Genomic DNA, 18,133 nt, shown 5'->3' with positions numbered 1-18,133 from the left:
ATTATTGTATATTATTAATAATATACTGCTGTGATTATTCACCTTCTTGGCTTTTGTCATTCCATTGTCTGCCTATTTCCATTGATACAATTATGACCTTTTTGCTGTTTAAGTCCTCCAAATTAAGCAATTTAGTTTCCAAAATTCCAATGATTATCATTGACTTTAATTTTTTTTCAAATGAACATGAAAATTTTCAAAATTGTTTTTTCCCAGGTTTTATTTAAAATTGTAACAATTTTAAATGTCATTTGCACCTAAATATAAAATTAAACGTCAACCGGATTTCATCATTTCATTTTTCTGTTGGCTTTTGATTTCTGACCTCCAAAACCGAGTGACCTCTCTAAATAGAAATTCCAAAGACAGTAACTAATAAACAATATACAATTACTGCTTTCACTTGTAACTGTTTGCTTATGTCAGAAAACTCACATCTGGCTGTGACATGTATATATAGCTTTTTTTTTCTTCAACTACTGGATCCACTCTGAATATGACAATTAGGCTAAATGTGAGCACATATGTATAAAATGATACACACCTCTCTACAATATGTCCCTTTGATGAACCATTGTAAACATAAAAAGAATCCTTTTCTTAGGTTTGCCAGAAAAAACAAATACAGTATTATATAAATTTGATATTATGCTAAAGTGAAATTTGTTTTGTAGATGTGGAGAACCTGTATGTGATGATGAATCTGTTCTCATTCTGAAAGTAAGAAGGAGAGAGAAGGTAAAAACACTATGTTGTCTCAACATTTTCGCCTCCTATTCTCTTTTGCTTCCCTGAGGTAAAAGTTCACCAAACGGCACTAAAGGCCATTCCTCAGTAATTAACTTGTATGGAAAATTGCCAAATTTAGTTTCCCAAAGATCACAGAGACATCTTCAGATGTCTCAAGTTTATCTGAACAATGTCCAACCAGACGCTAGAGTCTGGTGCCTCAGCAATAAGCACAGCAGAGAAGACTGTTGCTTGGAGATTGCTGTTTACACACTGTCCACAAACATCACACTGCAAAGCACCCAGAGACCATTTCCTCATTCTTTGTCTACATGGCTTTCCTACTTCCTGTCTCATGCTTTATCGAAGAGCCAATGTGTGGACTTGGTAGATCTCCTTTGGGAAATTCATTTGTTGCTCCTCATGGATGATGCGGATCCCTGCTCTTCTCACCAGACTACGAACTATCTCCAGATCGCGGCAGACACTGCTGTCCACTTCATCGGGAACTACACCTTCATAGGATACGTTGTCCTTGATGACTATGATGCCATTGGGCCGCAAGGCTTTCTGGCAGCGTTGCAGGAACTTCACCAGGTGGTCGTCTGTCAGGTGGCCTGAAGGACAAAGGTGACAACGGTTGCTCAGTATAAAAATATCAAAACATCATTTGGGTACTTTCATTGCATCTCTGCCACCATTGGTGTGAGTGAATAGGTTAATAAAGGCCAAGATTTAAAGTGCTTTGTCTGGTAAGGTAGAAAAACACTATGTACAATAAGTGCAGAAAGACTCACCAATAACCCACTGGATCCAAATGACATCATAGCGTCCACTCTCTGGTACAAAGTCCTGCAGGCCAGTACAAAAGTAGTTCTCCACTCTTTTGCTCTCCTCTCCTAGGTAAGTTTTTGCTTTGTCTAGGAACTCCTGCGTTACATCAACCAGGTCCACGGTACTGAAGAGAGGCAGCAATAAACGCTTGGTGATCCTCCCGATGCCTGCCCCACAGTCCAGAGCACAGCCTGTGCCAGTTTTCCCCTCCTCATCCTTCAACAGCGGACACACACAACATCACACATAGGTAAAGGTTCAGTCATTCTACACTGTAAAAACGTGATTGTGTGTAGCATCAACATAAAAAAAAAAATCTAACATCACTAGATGCACAGATATGATTAAAATTCTAAAGACCACCATAATTATTATTCAGTCGGTCCAAGACGCTGACTTTGTAAATGTGTTGTGTAGTTTCACACTAGTGGTCTATGGCCATGTTAGTTTGCAGTTAATTGTTTATGAATTCAATAAATCATGAAATATGGAAGTTATTGCTAGATTTATGTTATAAGGCAAACCACACTTACTGTGTGTATCAACCTCTAAAACAAACTACACAGTGTGGAGGCAGTTCAAAAACATTCTTTTTCTAGATTAATACACAGAATCTAACCCCAACACTGACGAGCCAGTGTCAAATAAAACAGCAAATGGATTGAGACAAGTGAAGGCACAGCAGGAACAGGTGTGGTTCTGAATGTGCAAGGCTGACCCCTAGAGACAACGCCAGTAATTCCTATATGTAGTTAAGTGGTGGTTAAGAGTTAAACACTGCCATTTAGACTGGCATAAAAAGTTGTCGGTCAATATAAGGAGTAGCTCTGCAAGAGAAGAAATTTATTTCTTCCCTTAGCTTATCCCACAAGCTCAGGGCTGCCACAGCGGATTGTGTGTTCTGCACAATGATTTGGCAAGTTTTTAAGATGGATGGCCTATGTAATGCAACCCTCCAAAAGATTTACCAGATTCAGGTCCACCCTTTAGATGCTCTCTGGCTTGTGTAACCTCATTAGGTCGGGTTGGCTAATTTGGGGGTTGTGTCTTGCCCAGAGACACTTCAATATGTGGCCAGAGGGAGTTGGGGTGCGTACTGCCAATCCTACAGTTGATAGGCAGCTACTTTACCAACTAAGCCACTGCCACCCTTATATTAGTCATGCAACCTGATTAAAAATAATAATTAAAAAAAAAAAAAAGGTTGAAAAAAAAGCAGTGATTTCAGACAGACCAGATGTACGTAGCATACTCTAAACAAGCAGGTACACACAAGAAGACTAGATAAGACCTTAAGCAACCGTTTACTGCAAAAGATTTTGTCCAAAATATTTTTCTAGAATAGGATATTTATTTTTACTTTACCAAAATTTTAACTCTAACATTAGGCAATAAGTGTTAAAGGATCTACACATCTACGTCTCAGAGCTTGCTTTTTCACATTAATGTTAATATACTTTAAGTGGACATCAGGCTCTTTATGTTTTATTTGTTATCTACTTTCAGATGAAACACGCTGCAGCTCAGAGCGTGAACAGACACTTTACTGTTCTATCATTTAAGGTGATTACACGTGTTACAGCGGCATGAGGAGGACAACATCTTAAAATAACTTCTTACACCAAGGAACTTGCGTAGGAAATCCTTGGATCCATTTATATCGATGCTGGAGATGTTGCCATATCCTCCCAGCATGCCATCTACTGTGGGGGGAACCTCCTTCCAGTAGTCCTCAGCATTGGTGTAGAAGCTTGCTTGGTCTTGTACCATGTCACCCATCCTGTCACAGCCCACAGATAACATGGTTCACCCACAAAAAGTAAACAAACTAATATTCATGACTTAGATGATGAAAATAACACAGGCACATGATGTTAATAATTAAATGAACAAGGGTCCTATTTTCCAAAACACTTATCTTTGTGTTGGAAAACACTGAGCTTATTTCATCTTACAACCCATTAAGTCTGAGCATTAGAGGCATTTCTCAAAAACATAAAATCATTACTATTACATAGATGTAATAAGCAGTATTAATTATAGTGTTGAAAGAACACCACCGTGTCCATAGGAGTAAATTTTACTTCTCTCCACAGTGACCTTAAAGCTATTCCCTCAGAATGCAACTACACTGTAACACAAAATGAAAGTCATTCTTGTATCTGTTTTTGCTGTTGTATTTTATTTTGTTGATATTTAATGTAAGTGAGCTGTTAACTGAGCTGATTCAAACAAGAGATATGAACAGTAGCTTCAAAAACTCAAGCCCATGGGCCCCATGAGATAATCAGTGCACCATAAGAGATAAAGGCTTAATATAGCCTGTAGTGTCATTTTTAACTTCTTATCAGACATATTTCCCATTAGAAGTAGCTATAGACAGTCTCAGCAAGATGTGTGTGAAAATGTGAGCAAATGCTACTTGATTGATGGTGTGTAAATGCACAGTTATGGGTCTTCTGCCTTTCCTTCCTCTCATAAAGATGCAGAATATACATGCTAGTGGGGCACCTGTGGCAGAGGAGGTAAAACGGTCTACCAATCCCCCCAGTTGCTGGTTTGATCCCCGGCTCTTTCGGTCACATGTTGAAGTGTCTTGGAGCAAAACACTGACCCCCAACTAAGTTGTTCCCAGTGAGCGTTAGCCAGCTGCATATCATGTGTGTGAGTGTGAATGAGAAGCAGTGTAAAGTGCTTTGAGTACCAATAGGTAGAAAAGGGCTATAAAAGTGCAGGACATTTACCATTTTACCATTTAGTTGAGCGCTGGCTGTCATCTTAGCAGTGTGACTGAGTGCCACTTTTTGGCCCTGACAAAGGCACTAAAGCAGTTGACTGTTGTCTTTTTTTTTATTTTATTATTTTTAAATATCGTTGGCTTGGTGTTCCGACTTCATAGTGGCTCAAAAAAATAAAATAAAAATCTAATTAAAGTTTTGACATCGTCAAAGTCTGGGCCTGAGCTAGCCATTAAGTTCAGAGGGGGATTACTTTTCCACATAAGTGATATACTTGTTACTTCAGGAAAAATAACTATTTTCTAACTATTTTATGTGTTTTTTTTAAGGTCAATGTTGTTTTATGTTCAATTTAGCTAGAAATAGTTTATTAGGATATAATAAAATTTGAAATAAGGGGTCCGTTAATTTTTTTACATCACTTTGCATCTCTGTTTTCTGGCACCTCATTTAGTTTTGACTCTGAAATGTCAAGATTTTTTTGCTATTAACATTAATAAAAACAAATTTAAATAGAGGTTATTCAAATATTGACATCGGAAGAGTTCAACGTAGTAGATGTTTTCACTGGGGCTTTATCAGTATTCAGTGTTGCCATAGCGTCTCTAGCTTACATTTTGTCATCATTTAGGCTGCAGTACCTGTTCTGCAGGCCCCATTTCACCTAATTAAGGGGCATTAATCAATATCCATTTAGCACTGTAGATATTTTGTCTAAATATAGTCACGCTAGTGGTAACGTTACTACACAGATGCTGTTAGCCATCATTCCATTTCAGCACTTTTCTAAAAATCATTCTAGCACATTTGAACAACAAATGGGTCATTGAATTAAAATGACCCTAAAGAACCTATGAAATGTATTTTCTAAATACAACGTTACTGATAGTTAACGTTAGAGCAGTTACACGAACACTTAACGTTGAAGTAGCGTACGTGTAATAGGTGTTTCAAATGTACCCGTGACCACGTTTTCTGGTGACCGATTTCCGAATGTGTCGGTGGTCGCTTGTAGTTACGGCAGCTGTTGAAACCAGGAAAACAACACGCTAGCGGTCCGCGTCCATGGCAGTTTGTTGTTCGTTACATTACCAAAATACGTTTATGTAATTGTTGTTTTGAGACTTGTTTTGTTTGAGTAAACGTTTCAATCCACCCCCGGTCGCACCATGCACGAGCACTGAGGGGCTGTACTTGCGAATTCCCTCAGGCTGTTTTGTAATAAAATGTGGAAACCGTACGTTTCTCTTCTATCTTCGGGCCTTTGTTTGAGTAAACGTGTCTCCTATGAAGTTATTCTGTGAGACTTTGAACTTAAAATTAAATCATGAAGACGGGATCAGCTGTTCAAATGGTCACGTCATGTCAGTGTAGTGTTGAGTTAACACACGCTCTTAAACGTGACAAACACATTGGGCTTTGCATTAAGGGCCAACTTTAGTTTTTAGATTTATTTGCGGAGTTAACAGTAATATCGACTAAAAATAGTCACAAGTACAAATATTATGAATAATATTGTAGGCCCTTCAAACTGCATCAGGGACAAGGCCATACCAGTTTCAATTGCCTTTCGGAATAATACATCAAGTGATTCAAAAGTGAACTGTATATGTCATTTTGAAACACAGTTCAGTCATAGCTAACACGCGGCTATTAGCCTAACATTTCAACGTAAAACTGTACAACATGCTTTTGAGTTTTAAATTAATAGTAACAGAGTTTGTAAACGTATTTCTATAACATTAACTATCCATTGCAATTCAACATAGATAGTAATAAGACCCTGCACGTGCTGCATTATTGTTCGGTTAGTATAGGTTTACCAGCCAGTTAACGTTAGCCACCCACAGCTCTGTTTTCAGGGTAAAATGCTAACTCTGCTATCTCCAAACTTCATAAGTCATTCTTCACAGCAACACCAACCTCCCACACGATCTTCTACCGCGTATCCACCCAGTACCAGCGTCTGTGCTTCACTTTTCTATTTAAGATCGTCCTCTGCACGCGAAGATGTCATTTCCTTATTTGGTTCCTGGAAGAAGCGGTGACACTAGCGCCCCCACAGGCTGACTGTCCTCATGTCCTCCCACACGCCACGGCTGCATTTCTATCATGTGCATCATTTAATTTTATTAGGACGAAGCCAAAAATGTTAAGGTCTTACATCGTTAATTCTTTATCTATAAAGGTAAATTTAAATTAAATATTAATAAGTGAGTAAAATACGAAATCTGAGATTTTAGCAGGTATTAGTATGAATGTCAGGGCCTGCTGGAACACAAATGCCACTACTGGTTTATTTATTGATCCATTGTAGTAGAGTTTTTAGGATGAACAGGATTATCTATTGCGTTTTGCTTCCAATTTTCTTGCCTATCCCTAATTTACTTACTAATTTGTTACACCTAACACAGGTCCTGGTCATTGTGCTCACCTCTCTGTGGCATATTCTATCTGTGTTTGCTGTAGATACATTTAAAAAGAACAAATTAATGATTCTGAGCTTTATTGGTTTGAGACACTATTAAAGTTCGTTATGTGAGGAAATGAATGAAAAGACTTTCTGAAAATGAGTGGGAAATATCCATTAATTCTGTAAATCTAAGTTTATTTGTAGCAAATTAGCTGCACATGCAAATATTGTTGCTTGACTTTTAAATATTTAATGTCTAAATATGATTTAGTTTCTCATTGACAATGTACAAAAACAATACGAATTCAGTGAACAAACGATTTAGCTTGTAGTCACGGCAGGTTTATATTAATTCTGCATTTTGGTTATCATCCAGCCATGATACAGCTTGTCTCTGATCATATCTCAATCATTTTGACATCTCTTACATGTTTAGTTATCCATTAACGTACAATCTGTAAAAACACCAGCATCTGCAATTTGCTTCAACTCAGTTGTACGTAAGAGAATGACAGTTTGTTTAAAAATGATAATCTCTGTAAATCCTAGTTTTGAGGTCTGTACACACAAAGATGCATGCATTTCATTAGATAAATAAAGTCACACATGTACCTGGTTCAGTTTTATAAAATCATAAATTAAAAAAACACCTTTAAAGATGCATCAGGATATCAATACCCTGTCCACTGGCCTGGGCAGTCGAATTACATAAAAAATGAAGTGTAGTTTCACAGATTTACAGAAGAGAACCAGCAGCTGTCCATAGCACAACTGTTACACAGCAACACGGCTAGTTGTAAAATCATACCATTTATTTATCACATCTATATCTAATTATCATTGCTGCAATATTTCAGTTATCATCAAATGTCAAAGCAATGATCAGTTATTAGCTTATAGCACAGCTAAGAGATTTAGTGAGAAGCAGGTATGAGGTGCACACATTTTTTACTTTGCATTCCCCTTATAATTACCAGCTACTTTAGGAAAATTTTGTATGCACATATTCATAATTTATATTAAGACCCCTTAAACTTTTTCTGACAGCATGAGCAAGTTCTCAGAGTGGAACTGAAATGAAATGCATTAACCTCAAGAGGGCAGTCCATGCACCCTGTAGTTAGGAAGGATCAACTTCTGTCATGGTGTGTGTTTATAACCTCTATTCAACATAATCTTAAAATAAATTAGTCTTTACATACAGTCTATGTTCCGATCACCTTACTATAGAGCCACAATGTTCACACGTGCTTTATTCTTATTGATTATTGAGATATTTATGATCTTAACTTGTGCCAATTTAACCCTTGACTAAAGTCTTCATCGTAAAATAAGATTTATATCATCTGAACCTTAACTGCTACATGGTTATCCAGGCCTGTCCACACACTAATGCCATCAGACAGTCTGTATTCAGAGGGGACAACACAGGGTAAACGTAAAGGTTCTAAGGATTTCCATGAGAAGATACAGGTTTGTTTAGACCTAAGCAAGCTGCAGAACCAGTTGAATACAATAAAGAGGTTTTACGATCTATATAATAAATCTAGCAATTAGGAATCACTTTAGTAATACAGACTCCTTTTACTTTAGACTGTGTTTCCATGACAACTCGGCAAATTGCAACTGCTGATGTAATGACCATAAGATGTCATTTTAAGCTTCAGTTAAATCTAGTATGTAGACTTTGAGTTATTTAGTCTAACAATATAGATAATCTGTCACAGCCACATTGTGTAGATGTGTTGTCTGCCACATGCATCTTTTCCAGTACAACCACTGGGGGGTGGAAAAAGTCTTTTTTTGTGACACATCTTTGCAACCTCACCAATATCAGGTGTCAGAAAGTTACAAAACATGTTTGACATACCCCCACCTGATCGAAAACTGAACCGTCAAACTAAAAATAAATAAGCATATAGTCTGAAGTGCATCGAGCCCTAAAGGTGCTGCTGTGAACAGCCTTCAGTTCAGGGTTAAATTTTAATTAGATTCAGTCTATTTTGGGCCTCAACAACCACCTACCTGCACCACAACCTTCTGCTTTAACATTACAGTAAACTCTTGACCAGTTTGTGAGACACAGAACATCGTGTCTGAACTGTCAACCATCAGTACCTTCAGTCACCAGAGAGAGGAGCTTCAGTGCAGCAGGAACTGCTGGTTTTGTTACTGACACAGTTATTTCAGTACACTTACTGTCAGCTCATCTTGAGGATTTAGTGTTGAAGATTGATTCTTTCCTGTGTTACACACACAGTATGTTGCATGAAGGCAAAATAGATATTAAACATGCATGTGAAAACTTCTAATGGTGGATATGAGTGTATAATGGATGTGCATGTGCAGTATATGATGAAGATAGTATACATTCTAAATTATACATAAAGATAATACATAGGCTAAACTGTGTAGAAAAACTGTGAAAAGTAGGGGCTTGTTTTCCAACAAGTTAATAATTAAAGTATAGGTTTATTAAAATCTTTATTGTCTTCAGACTTTTGCAGCTTTGATCCTTCATGCCATCATAAAGTGTGACAACACACCCAATAATATGAAATCAAATCAGTTTAAGTCATACTCAAAATCCTTAATTTGCCTAAAGGGGCCTAAGATGTTGAACATCATATGTTGCCCATTGTCTTTAAGCCCTCGAATCAGGTAAGTAAAGCCTCAAAAAAACAACCTTTTAACATGAAATAAAAAATGGCAGAAATCTCAGATGGAGCAACGGTCAAGGGATGTTTTTTATTCATTTGTTTAGAACAGAGCAACAAAGCAGACTTGTTGCATTATGGAATAACTAGAATAACTAAAGGAAGCTTATTTATACTGAAATATTTAAGTTATGTTTCCTGCTCTAAATCAGTAGGTGATATATTTTACACTTTACATTACCATGGCAACAATACTGATATTTCAAGTTAAACAATCAGTTAATGTACTATTGATGATCCAAATAAACAGACTAACAAAAAGACTAAAGGCACCGATAAAACTGAATGAAAGTACCCATCCAGCCGTCACTAGATAAGCAGCTGTGGTATGAACATATTAATCCACAATGAGCAGTGGTCAAATCTTTTACTTAAAACTGTACTGTACAAGCTACTTAAACTGGTGCTACCATGAGAATAGGATTCAATCCACTCTGGTCTGCCCATCCCCCCCCTCTCCCTGCTTTGCTCTGCTCTTCTACCATCTGCTACACTCTGTCCAAACCTATCTCCTAAATAACCTCCTAAACAAATAGTTTACTGCAAACACAAAGATGTTTTTCTGAGAAACATAATTAAAACCAGATTTCATTTTCTATTACCTAATGATGAGGGTACGTTGATATTTTACTTAAATGGCATATGTACACAATGTATCAATAACTTGTTACCAGACATTATATTTTTGTCCCCCCCTCTGATTTAACAGTAAAAAATCCTGTATTGTTTTTAGTTAAATATGCAAAAATATCCAGTTTGTTACTACAGCACAGTTTTTTTTGATGATTGTGTTAGGGCACCCACAGCAGTTGGTTGGAGTAGAGAAAGATCAAGAGCTGAATTAATTGAGACATTTTGAAATATATGTCACTTCACAAAAAATGTGGTGAATTGTTTTTACAAAACCCCACAATCTCTAATTCTAATCTCGGTTTTGTTGCATGAACCTAGCCAGACAGGTATGTGCATGACAGCCGTGCACTTAGCACAACCCCCAATCTTCCCAACCATCTGCTTTCAACTCGCTCTCCATTGGTAAATGTAGCACAGACATTCAAAAAATATGTTGCAGCAGAACATTTACTCATTATGTTCTTTGGAAAACTGTGTTTGCAGTTCAGTTGCATAGTAATTTTTTGGTTGCTCTGTCACACTCTGCACAGCCCTTTAGACCGTCATCCTTTTGAAATTAGAAAAGAAGAAGCTGCAACACAACTAAAAAGCAGAGATCATAGTTCTTTCCTGATTGGCCAGAAGGGTGAGCCTCAATAAAGAGAGTATATCTCTGTGGTACTGACAGTGCCGTTCTGTAGGTCTGTGTCGAGGGTAGTGTGGACAACACATCTCCACAAAAAGTAGTTTTGGAGTCGCAGTGCTGGTTTATGTTTTTGTCAAATAAATGAAAAACATTGCGCTGTTTTAAAAATTACATATATTTCTACGAAAATCACTGACCATCATGACTTGGAGGACTTGTTGCACTTTTTTTTCTTGGTATATTTTGCCACACTTGGAGTAGCCTGTTTTGTACGTCATGTAAAAGTTAAAAACTCTGACCTTTGAACAGTATCTAGTTAGTTTTACTACATTTGACTGGAACTTTGAGGAAGCTCTTGTGAAGTGTGTCTGCCCCAACAATGGACATAAGCAGCATAATGAGAAGAACAATGCAGACTCCTACAGTAGGCACCAGTGCACAACAACAACCCAACTCCTTCAGTGTCCACCAGCCTGAGAAGACAGACACTTTGTAAGGGAGGAAAATGAGGCCATCTATTTTAACCTGGAATGACATTTACATTCAGTTATTTGGCAGATGCTTTTATCCAAAGCGAATTGCAAGTGAGGTATGAGGCAAACAAAAAAATCCAACCCTTAATGCAGAGTGCTATGAGAAGAAATGTTTCTGTTTTATGAGATGCAAGTGTGAGATAGGACACGTTTTTCAAAAAGAATTAATTGCATAGGAAGTTGCATAATAGTTCACATTCAGTAAGTGTCACAGTCACTTAAGTGTTGCAGTTGCTGTCCATGGTACTGAAACTGGGGCCACTCAAGGCCTTATTTTGTCTTTATTAATGCCTGATTTGCTTCATCTGCCCAGCTCAGTGTGCAATATATGCTTTGTCTTCTAGATCCTGGTTTGATTGACTCAAGCTGTTTCTTAGTCTGTATCATTTAGTTTATATTAGTTCAGTGTTTTCTGTCTGTGGCCGGTTCAGGTTGCAGCCCATTTGGAAAAACCTTTTTGTCTTTTGGTTTTCACAAAAAGAAAGTAAACCGAAAGCTGCAACAATGTGCTTTCTGGACTTGGGCACTAATGACCACATTATATTAAAAGAGGAGGTGAACTACGACACCACTCTTTAGACACTTATACTGCAATCCTGACATCTCTCCACAAGAAACTTGATGTCTGGGGGGGAGAAAAAAACCCACATGGGACCTCAGTTTTCCCTATACTTTATACTTTTTCTTGTCAGAACTGCAATTAGTTAAAAACTCATACAGTTTATTGTTTTAACTGAACAAGAACCAGGTTTAGAGGCTGGCAGCTAATGCATGCTATGCATGCTGGGAGATTAACCAGTACCTGACAGGCAGTGCAAGCTTAATGGGTATACGAGTAGCTGGGAGGAGATCGATGGAACAGTCCTAATGGTGGTGAGGAGTCAGTGAAGTGGCTCTAGCTTAATGTCCAGGTATTCAGGCAGAACAGTCCTGGGAAATCTATTGGGTCCATCTGGAACAGAATGGCTCCTGCAGATTAAGTGACTTTAAATTGTAATCCTTGATTATACAGTAATTCATCCTTGTTATATTATAATTCAACACCTTGGTGATTGGTCCTCTAACAGGAACTAGGATGTTAAAAATACTGTATGAACAGTTAAGATCTCAACACTATTGGTGCTAGGACTCCTGCTCAAATAAATCATATGAAAATAATGGGATTCAACGTATTATAATTATAGAAATAAAAGTATGAAAACCTAAAACTACAAGGTTCCAACTCTGTTAATGGGGTTCATGCCTCATCCTTACTGATAAAATCCAACCAAAAACAATAGGGTTCAGTGGTTCTTTGACCATTCAATAATAAGGCAACTTAGAACTATATTTCTTATTTTCCTAATAAAAAAACTTGACCAAGGAGGTTCCAATATTATTGTTGCTTGGACCCCTGATAACAAAGATATTAAAATGAGATTTTGAACCTGGTATCCTCTTTAGGCAGGACATCAAGACAAAACAGTAAAGCTGCACCACATTTGAAGGGTTCAAAGATTTGACACAGAATCATTTTGCTGCACTGCCCATTTTCAAGACATTGAGTAAAATGTAAATAAAAGGATGCAACGATTTGCAAAAGCTATACTTCATTGTAAATACTACAAAGAAACCACCGTGGTGAGGGTGTCTGCTGGGTTCACATCATCCAGCCAGGCTTGGAGACTACACATTAATGAGAGACAGCCCACGTCACAAATTCTCTTTGCAGGATTTGAAAGACTTGGCATTTATCAGGCAGGAAGAGTTTAATGAAAATATGCAAAAATGGCCGAGGGTCTCTCAGTCTCAGCCTCAGCCTCAGCCTAAGACACACACCCAGAGAGAAATGTGTATAGAGAGACAGACAGAGATACACAGCTATTCAAACTTTGGCTTTCTATCCCAGCATTATTGGGAAAGCGTCCACAGTGAACTCAGCACTGAAATTAGATATTGATCGTTTTATCTCCTCCCCAGCGTCCCCCCTCACTTCACCTCCCCCCCCTGCTATGGGACTGCGCATATACCCCTCTGGTAAACCCTTCTCTTACCTTTAGTCCTCTCCTCTCTTTTCTTCTTTCTTTCTTTCACTCTTGGGATTCATCTCATTTAGGATCTTTTACATCCTGGTTTTGCATCTTCACACAAAGAAACACGTTCTTTAAACAGTTGTTCATGAAACCACAGAAAAAGACATAACACAAAACCTATAATGTATAGTATTCTTACACACGTTTACTTTTTGTCTGTTAAAAAGAGAAAAATTAAATAATTCAGCATTTGTAACAAACAAAAGCAAAATGCATCACTTGAAATACAAAACATTTCATGCACCTTTAGCACGGCAATGTATTGACCTTAGCACAGTGTGAATCTGAAATGTTTGTTTCATGTTTGATGTGCTGAAGTCTCCCAGCCACATTAATGCCTCAGATGCAGCTAACATTAACAGCCGCAATATCTATGCTTAGGCACCAAACACAATTGAGCTGATGTTCGCTTGAAGGACAAGGGGCAGCATGGCCACTGTGAGCGGTATGGAGCTACACAGCCCATCACATCAAAATGAGCTACACTGTGTGCAGAGGTGGTAGCACGCAAACAATACAGTCAAATAAAGTGCTAGTTCTTTTGTCCTTTCAGCTTATCCTGTGATTTCAGGCTCACCACAACAGATCATTTGTCCACATGTTAATTTGGCACAGTTTTTATACCGGATGCTCTTCCTGACACAACCCTCCCCAATTTCTACTGGGTTGAAACCGGCACTGCACAGCTGGGGATGCGGTTGGGCTGTTGGGGGTTCAGTGTCTGTGGCACACTGTGGCAGGAAAAAGTTTGGAAACACTTTAGTATTTCTATTATTTTTTGTTGGATTTATTCAATCAAATGGTTGTAAATGGATCACAAAAAAATATATATATATATATAAAAAATTCAGATTCATATAAAATATTCTTCACAATCAAATAATTTTTTGCAGATATTCATATGTGATTTCCCAGGTGTTCTGCAGAACTTCCCAAAGGTCTGCTTTGCTGGTTGGCCAGTGGTCCTGAACTTTTCGATTGATGGGGTTCAGATCTGGTGTTTGAGCTAACCAAGTGCTCACTGAGGACATTCCAGCAGCTACTTTCATCATAATTCTCATCAAACCAGGCCGAATGCTTTGGTTCCTAATGAAGTTATCCCCAATGAGTTGTTGCCCAGAGGGAATGGCATGTCTCTTCACTATGAAGTGGTATCCATGCTGATTGACGATGCCTTGCTTTGATGCAGATTGCCCAGTCTACCATTGCCAAAGCATCTCCGGATCATCGTGGTTCCACCTCCATGCTTCACTAATGGTGTCAGGCATCTATCATCTTTTCATGAGCTCTGCGTCTGATACATGTTTTTTTTTTTCTTGGATCCAAACACCTCACACTTTGAATCATTAGACCAAAAGACCTTGTTCCAATTATCTAAAGTCCAGTATTTGTACAGTTTGCCAGTTGCAACTTTTTCCCTCCGATTTTCTAACCTTGGTAGAGTCTTTTTCGTAGGCAACTCTGCCTAGTAGACTAGCTAACCCGAGTCTACTGCTCACACTGTCTGTGCACACTGTTTTCTTTCTTGTTTTATTCAGCGACATACGAGGCCTATTCAGGGGCAGTGAGGTGCTTGTAGTAAGAGGAACAGAAGTAGGATTCGAAAACAGCCTATATCTCAGTAAAAATTACAAAATCTTTGTTTCCTCTCTTTAAGTGCCATCCCAGCAGGTGGCACCCTATGTGGTCACACAATTTTGGTTCTTCAAAAAAGTTTTGACATGAAACAGTCAAGGTGTATTTGATGTGTAGACTGCAGAAATTACAGCCTTTTTATACATAAACCACCAATGTAGTTGCATGTCAGCTGTTGTATTGTCAGGTGTGTCTTATTCCCTTTATTCATTTATTTAGCAGATAAAAGTTCATCATTCATTTGAACATCTTGCATTTAGCACACATCGCATTACTTTTTGTAACTGGCTTTAAATAACTGTCAAAGAACAAAAATGTAAAAGCTTGCCAAGAAGAAAATAACCAACCCTTTGCCCACCCCCCTTTTCTTCTGTTTCTCTTTCCTCTCCTCCTGTCTGCCTCTGGCTCACCTTCACTCGTCACCTCAAGTATTTTCCCCCGCTCTGTTGCCAGGCAACAGACAGGAAGAGCATCACTTGGAGACGTCAAAACCACAGGAAGAGATTGCAGGGAGACACATCATGCGGCCGTTCATGAAAGAAATCTTTCCTTCTCTGTAGATTAAAAAAAAAGAAAAAACTTTCTCCTTTCTCACCACTGTTACTTGTGGAAAATGTCACGGGGTCTAAAAAACGATGTCAAGGAAAATGTCAGTTCTAAAAGCTTTGTTTGAAATCAAATACAGTCTAATGTTTGGACAGTTACGTGCATTCCAAATTAGAAATAAAATACTGGATGTTACTGTACGTGCCAACTTTTCATAGCTTTATATTAAAGGAGGCCTTCACTGATTTTGAACTTGCTTCTTTTGGTTATAGTTTGCGTTGTATATGTGGATAAATGCCATTAAACTTCCCATTGACTGCTCTATACCAAAATATCTCTCTACATCTAGCTGCCTCCAGATGACATCACTTGGAGTTTAGATTGTGTCATAGTGTTGTTCATACTATGGAGTTTGTAATTATGGTCAATCTGCATTTCTAGAGCTCCCCCAGATGACATCAGTTGAACTCGTAATGATGAAAAACCCCTCCAGCTGATGTCATCTGGAGGAGTTTTTCAGCTAACAGCAGAGAAATATTTTAATATAGGGAAGTCAGATGGAAATCTAAAAGCATTAATGTACATTAATGTACATAGAGAGCAAGTTGAGAATTGCTGAAGTGGCCCTTTTTAATAAATTTAACAGTGGGTAAGGCAACTTTCTGTATGTGACACATTCACAATAGGTGTTAAAATAAAGAAAAAATATTATAACAAATGAATTATATTTTTGATAAATCAAAATATATATATATATAATTACACAATTATAATTACATCAGATCCGAATACACAGTATAGTGCAGTTACAGTGGAGTACCCTCTTTAAGACATCATTGTCTGCAGCCTTGCTGATGCTCTCCACGCATTTACTGTAGCCATCTCTGCCTTTTGTCTGGTCGTGAACAAGCTGAGCCTCTGCTACTGTAATTCAAACTGATCAGTTGATAACTTGGTCAACAAGGACTATTCTATCTTTTCAATGGGCCTATTTTAATATTTTTGCCCTACATTTTTCTTACTTTTGTCTGGGAGGCTTGTGCCTCTGTGGACAGAGACCTGAAAAGACCCTGAGGCAGAAAAGGGAGATAATTTCCCTACTTTACAACTGAAATTAAGCTGCTCTGATAAAATATTCAGATAAAAAAATCCCAGTAAAAATACATCTCAATAATTTGGCAGTTAAGATCATGATAATCTTGTGAGTTTTTAATTCTCCAGTGTGCTCAAATCATTTGATAGAGGCTAATTTTATATAGTAACTCTACTGGTTTCTTTTATATGTTTTGCAAACTGCAAAATAGTTTCCTGTTTTTGAGGCTTAGCCAAAGTCTGGATCTTGTGGTGAATTATGAAGTCTTCTCTCGAAGAATATGCTTGATCATTGTGCAGTCTGCACTGTTTACCTGATTTTTTTGGTCATTTATAAGAATTTGGTTCTTCTGTATGGTAAATGTTCTGCACTTACGGTATATTGCACCTTTCTACCTATTGGCACTCAAAGCTTTACACTGCTTCTCATTCACCCATTCACACTCACAATCACACACACACCGATGGGGGAGCTGCTATGCTGCTGGCCAACGCTCACCAGGAGCAACTAAGTTGGGGTCCAGTGTCTTGCTCAAGGACACTTTTACATGTGATCACATGTGATCAAACCAACAACTGCGTGATTGGTGGACAACCGCTCTACCTTCCTGCACCACAGTCACCCCTTATGCAGCAGTCAGGCAAGTTTGATGTTCATATTCTATCCTGTCATAACAGAATAGTAGTTCAATCATGAATTGAAACATAGGCTACCTACCATGTATAAACACATACATTGTAGTAGAACCCATCCCCCTATTCCCCAAACTTTGCACATTGTTCGTTACCTACAAATACATATTAGTACATACTTTACAGGTACACCATAACTACAAAGAAGTACATCCTTACACTGTAAGTCGAGGCCTGTAAATTCACTGAAACTTCTTTTTCTTCAGGTAACAGAAAACACACAGGAAAGCAGCTCCACATGGATTTTGACCATAAAACAAACGCCCAAACCCCCAGCACTATTTTAGCCGACAAAATCTGCAGGAAGTTCCTCATTATGCAAATCCAAGGCTCACACTGACTAAAATAATTGGCTGTCCAAGTATAACATACTTGCTGATTAATTAAACACACATACTGTAACAACCAACACACCTGTGTCATGCATTTGGTGATGACACAAGTCTCTGTTAGTTTACCAGTAATCTGACCCCCTCCCTTCATGTCCTGGGCATTAAACAGCTGCTTTGTAACTTTCCTCTCTTCCTTTCTACCAAACCCTTATTTACTTGGCTCGACTACTAACTGTCGCTGGACTAGTCACTGTGGCCAAGTAAACCAGAAACTCTGCTCCAGTTTGAATTTGCAAGTTCCTGCCAGCATGCAGCGAACCCTGAGGTTTGTTCCTCTACAAATTGTCCTATTTATGTATCTGTTTATTTATTAACTTTATATTACAGTTATTAAAAATTGTTATTTTGTATTTTGAAGACAGTATACATTTTTACATTATTGTTATCTTTTGTTGTTGCAGACAGCATCACTGTGGCTGACAGCCATGTGAGACATGTCTGTGTCATTTGATATACATCTGGTCAGCCAATCATACGGTGG

At 38.1% G+C, this 18,133-nt stretch overlaps 1 protein-coding gene across 3 annotated transcripts; it reads right to left on the bottom strand.

Moving 5' to 3' along the window:
* Positions 1-202: 202 nt before the first annotated feature.
* Positions 203-6,355, bottom strand: ntmt1 (N-terminal Xaa-Pro-Lys N-methyltransferase 1). Of its 3 annotated transcripts, none has more exons than XM_067483668.1 (4): positions 6,225-6,355; positions 3,184-3,343; positions 1,527-1,779; positions 203-1,346 (listed from the first exon to the last, which is right to left on the bottom strand). In XM_067483668.1, the coding sequence occupies exons 2-4, from the start codon at positions 3,340-3,342 to the stop codon at positions 1,090-1,092; spliced, it is 669 nt and encodes a 222-aa protein (XP_067339769.1). In that variant the 5' UTR covers position 3,343; positions 6,225-6,355; the 3' UTR covers positions 203-1,089. The 3 variants fall into 3 exon arrangements, with proteins under 3 accessions (XP_067339769.1, XP_067339770.1, XP_067339768.1); XM_067483669.1 differs by having other exon boundaries at positions 6,125-6,250; XM_067483667.1 differs by lacking the exon at positions 6,225-6,355 and adding an exon at positions 4,308-4,333.
* Between the last annotated feature and the right edge of the window lie 11,778 nt (positions 6,356-18,133).

The sequence above is a fragment of the Channa argus genome, chromosome 18, assembly GCF_033026475.1.
Source record: "Channa argus isolate prfri chromosome 18, Channa argus male v1.0, whole genome shotgun sequence".
NCBI classification, from domain to species: Eukaryota; Metazoa; Chordata; class Actinopteri; order Anabantiformes; family Channidae; genus Channa; species Channa argus.
Note: the sequence above shows the minus strand (reverse complement) of the source record. Positions and strands in the feature narration are given on the sequence as shown.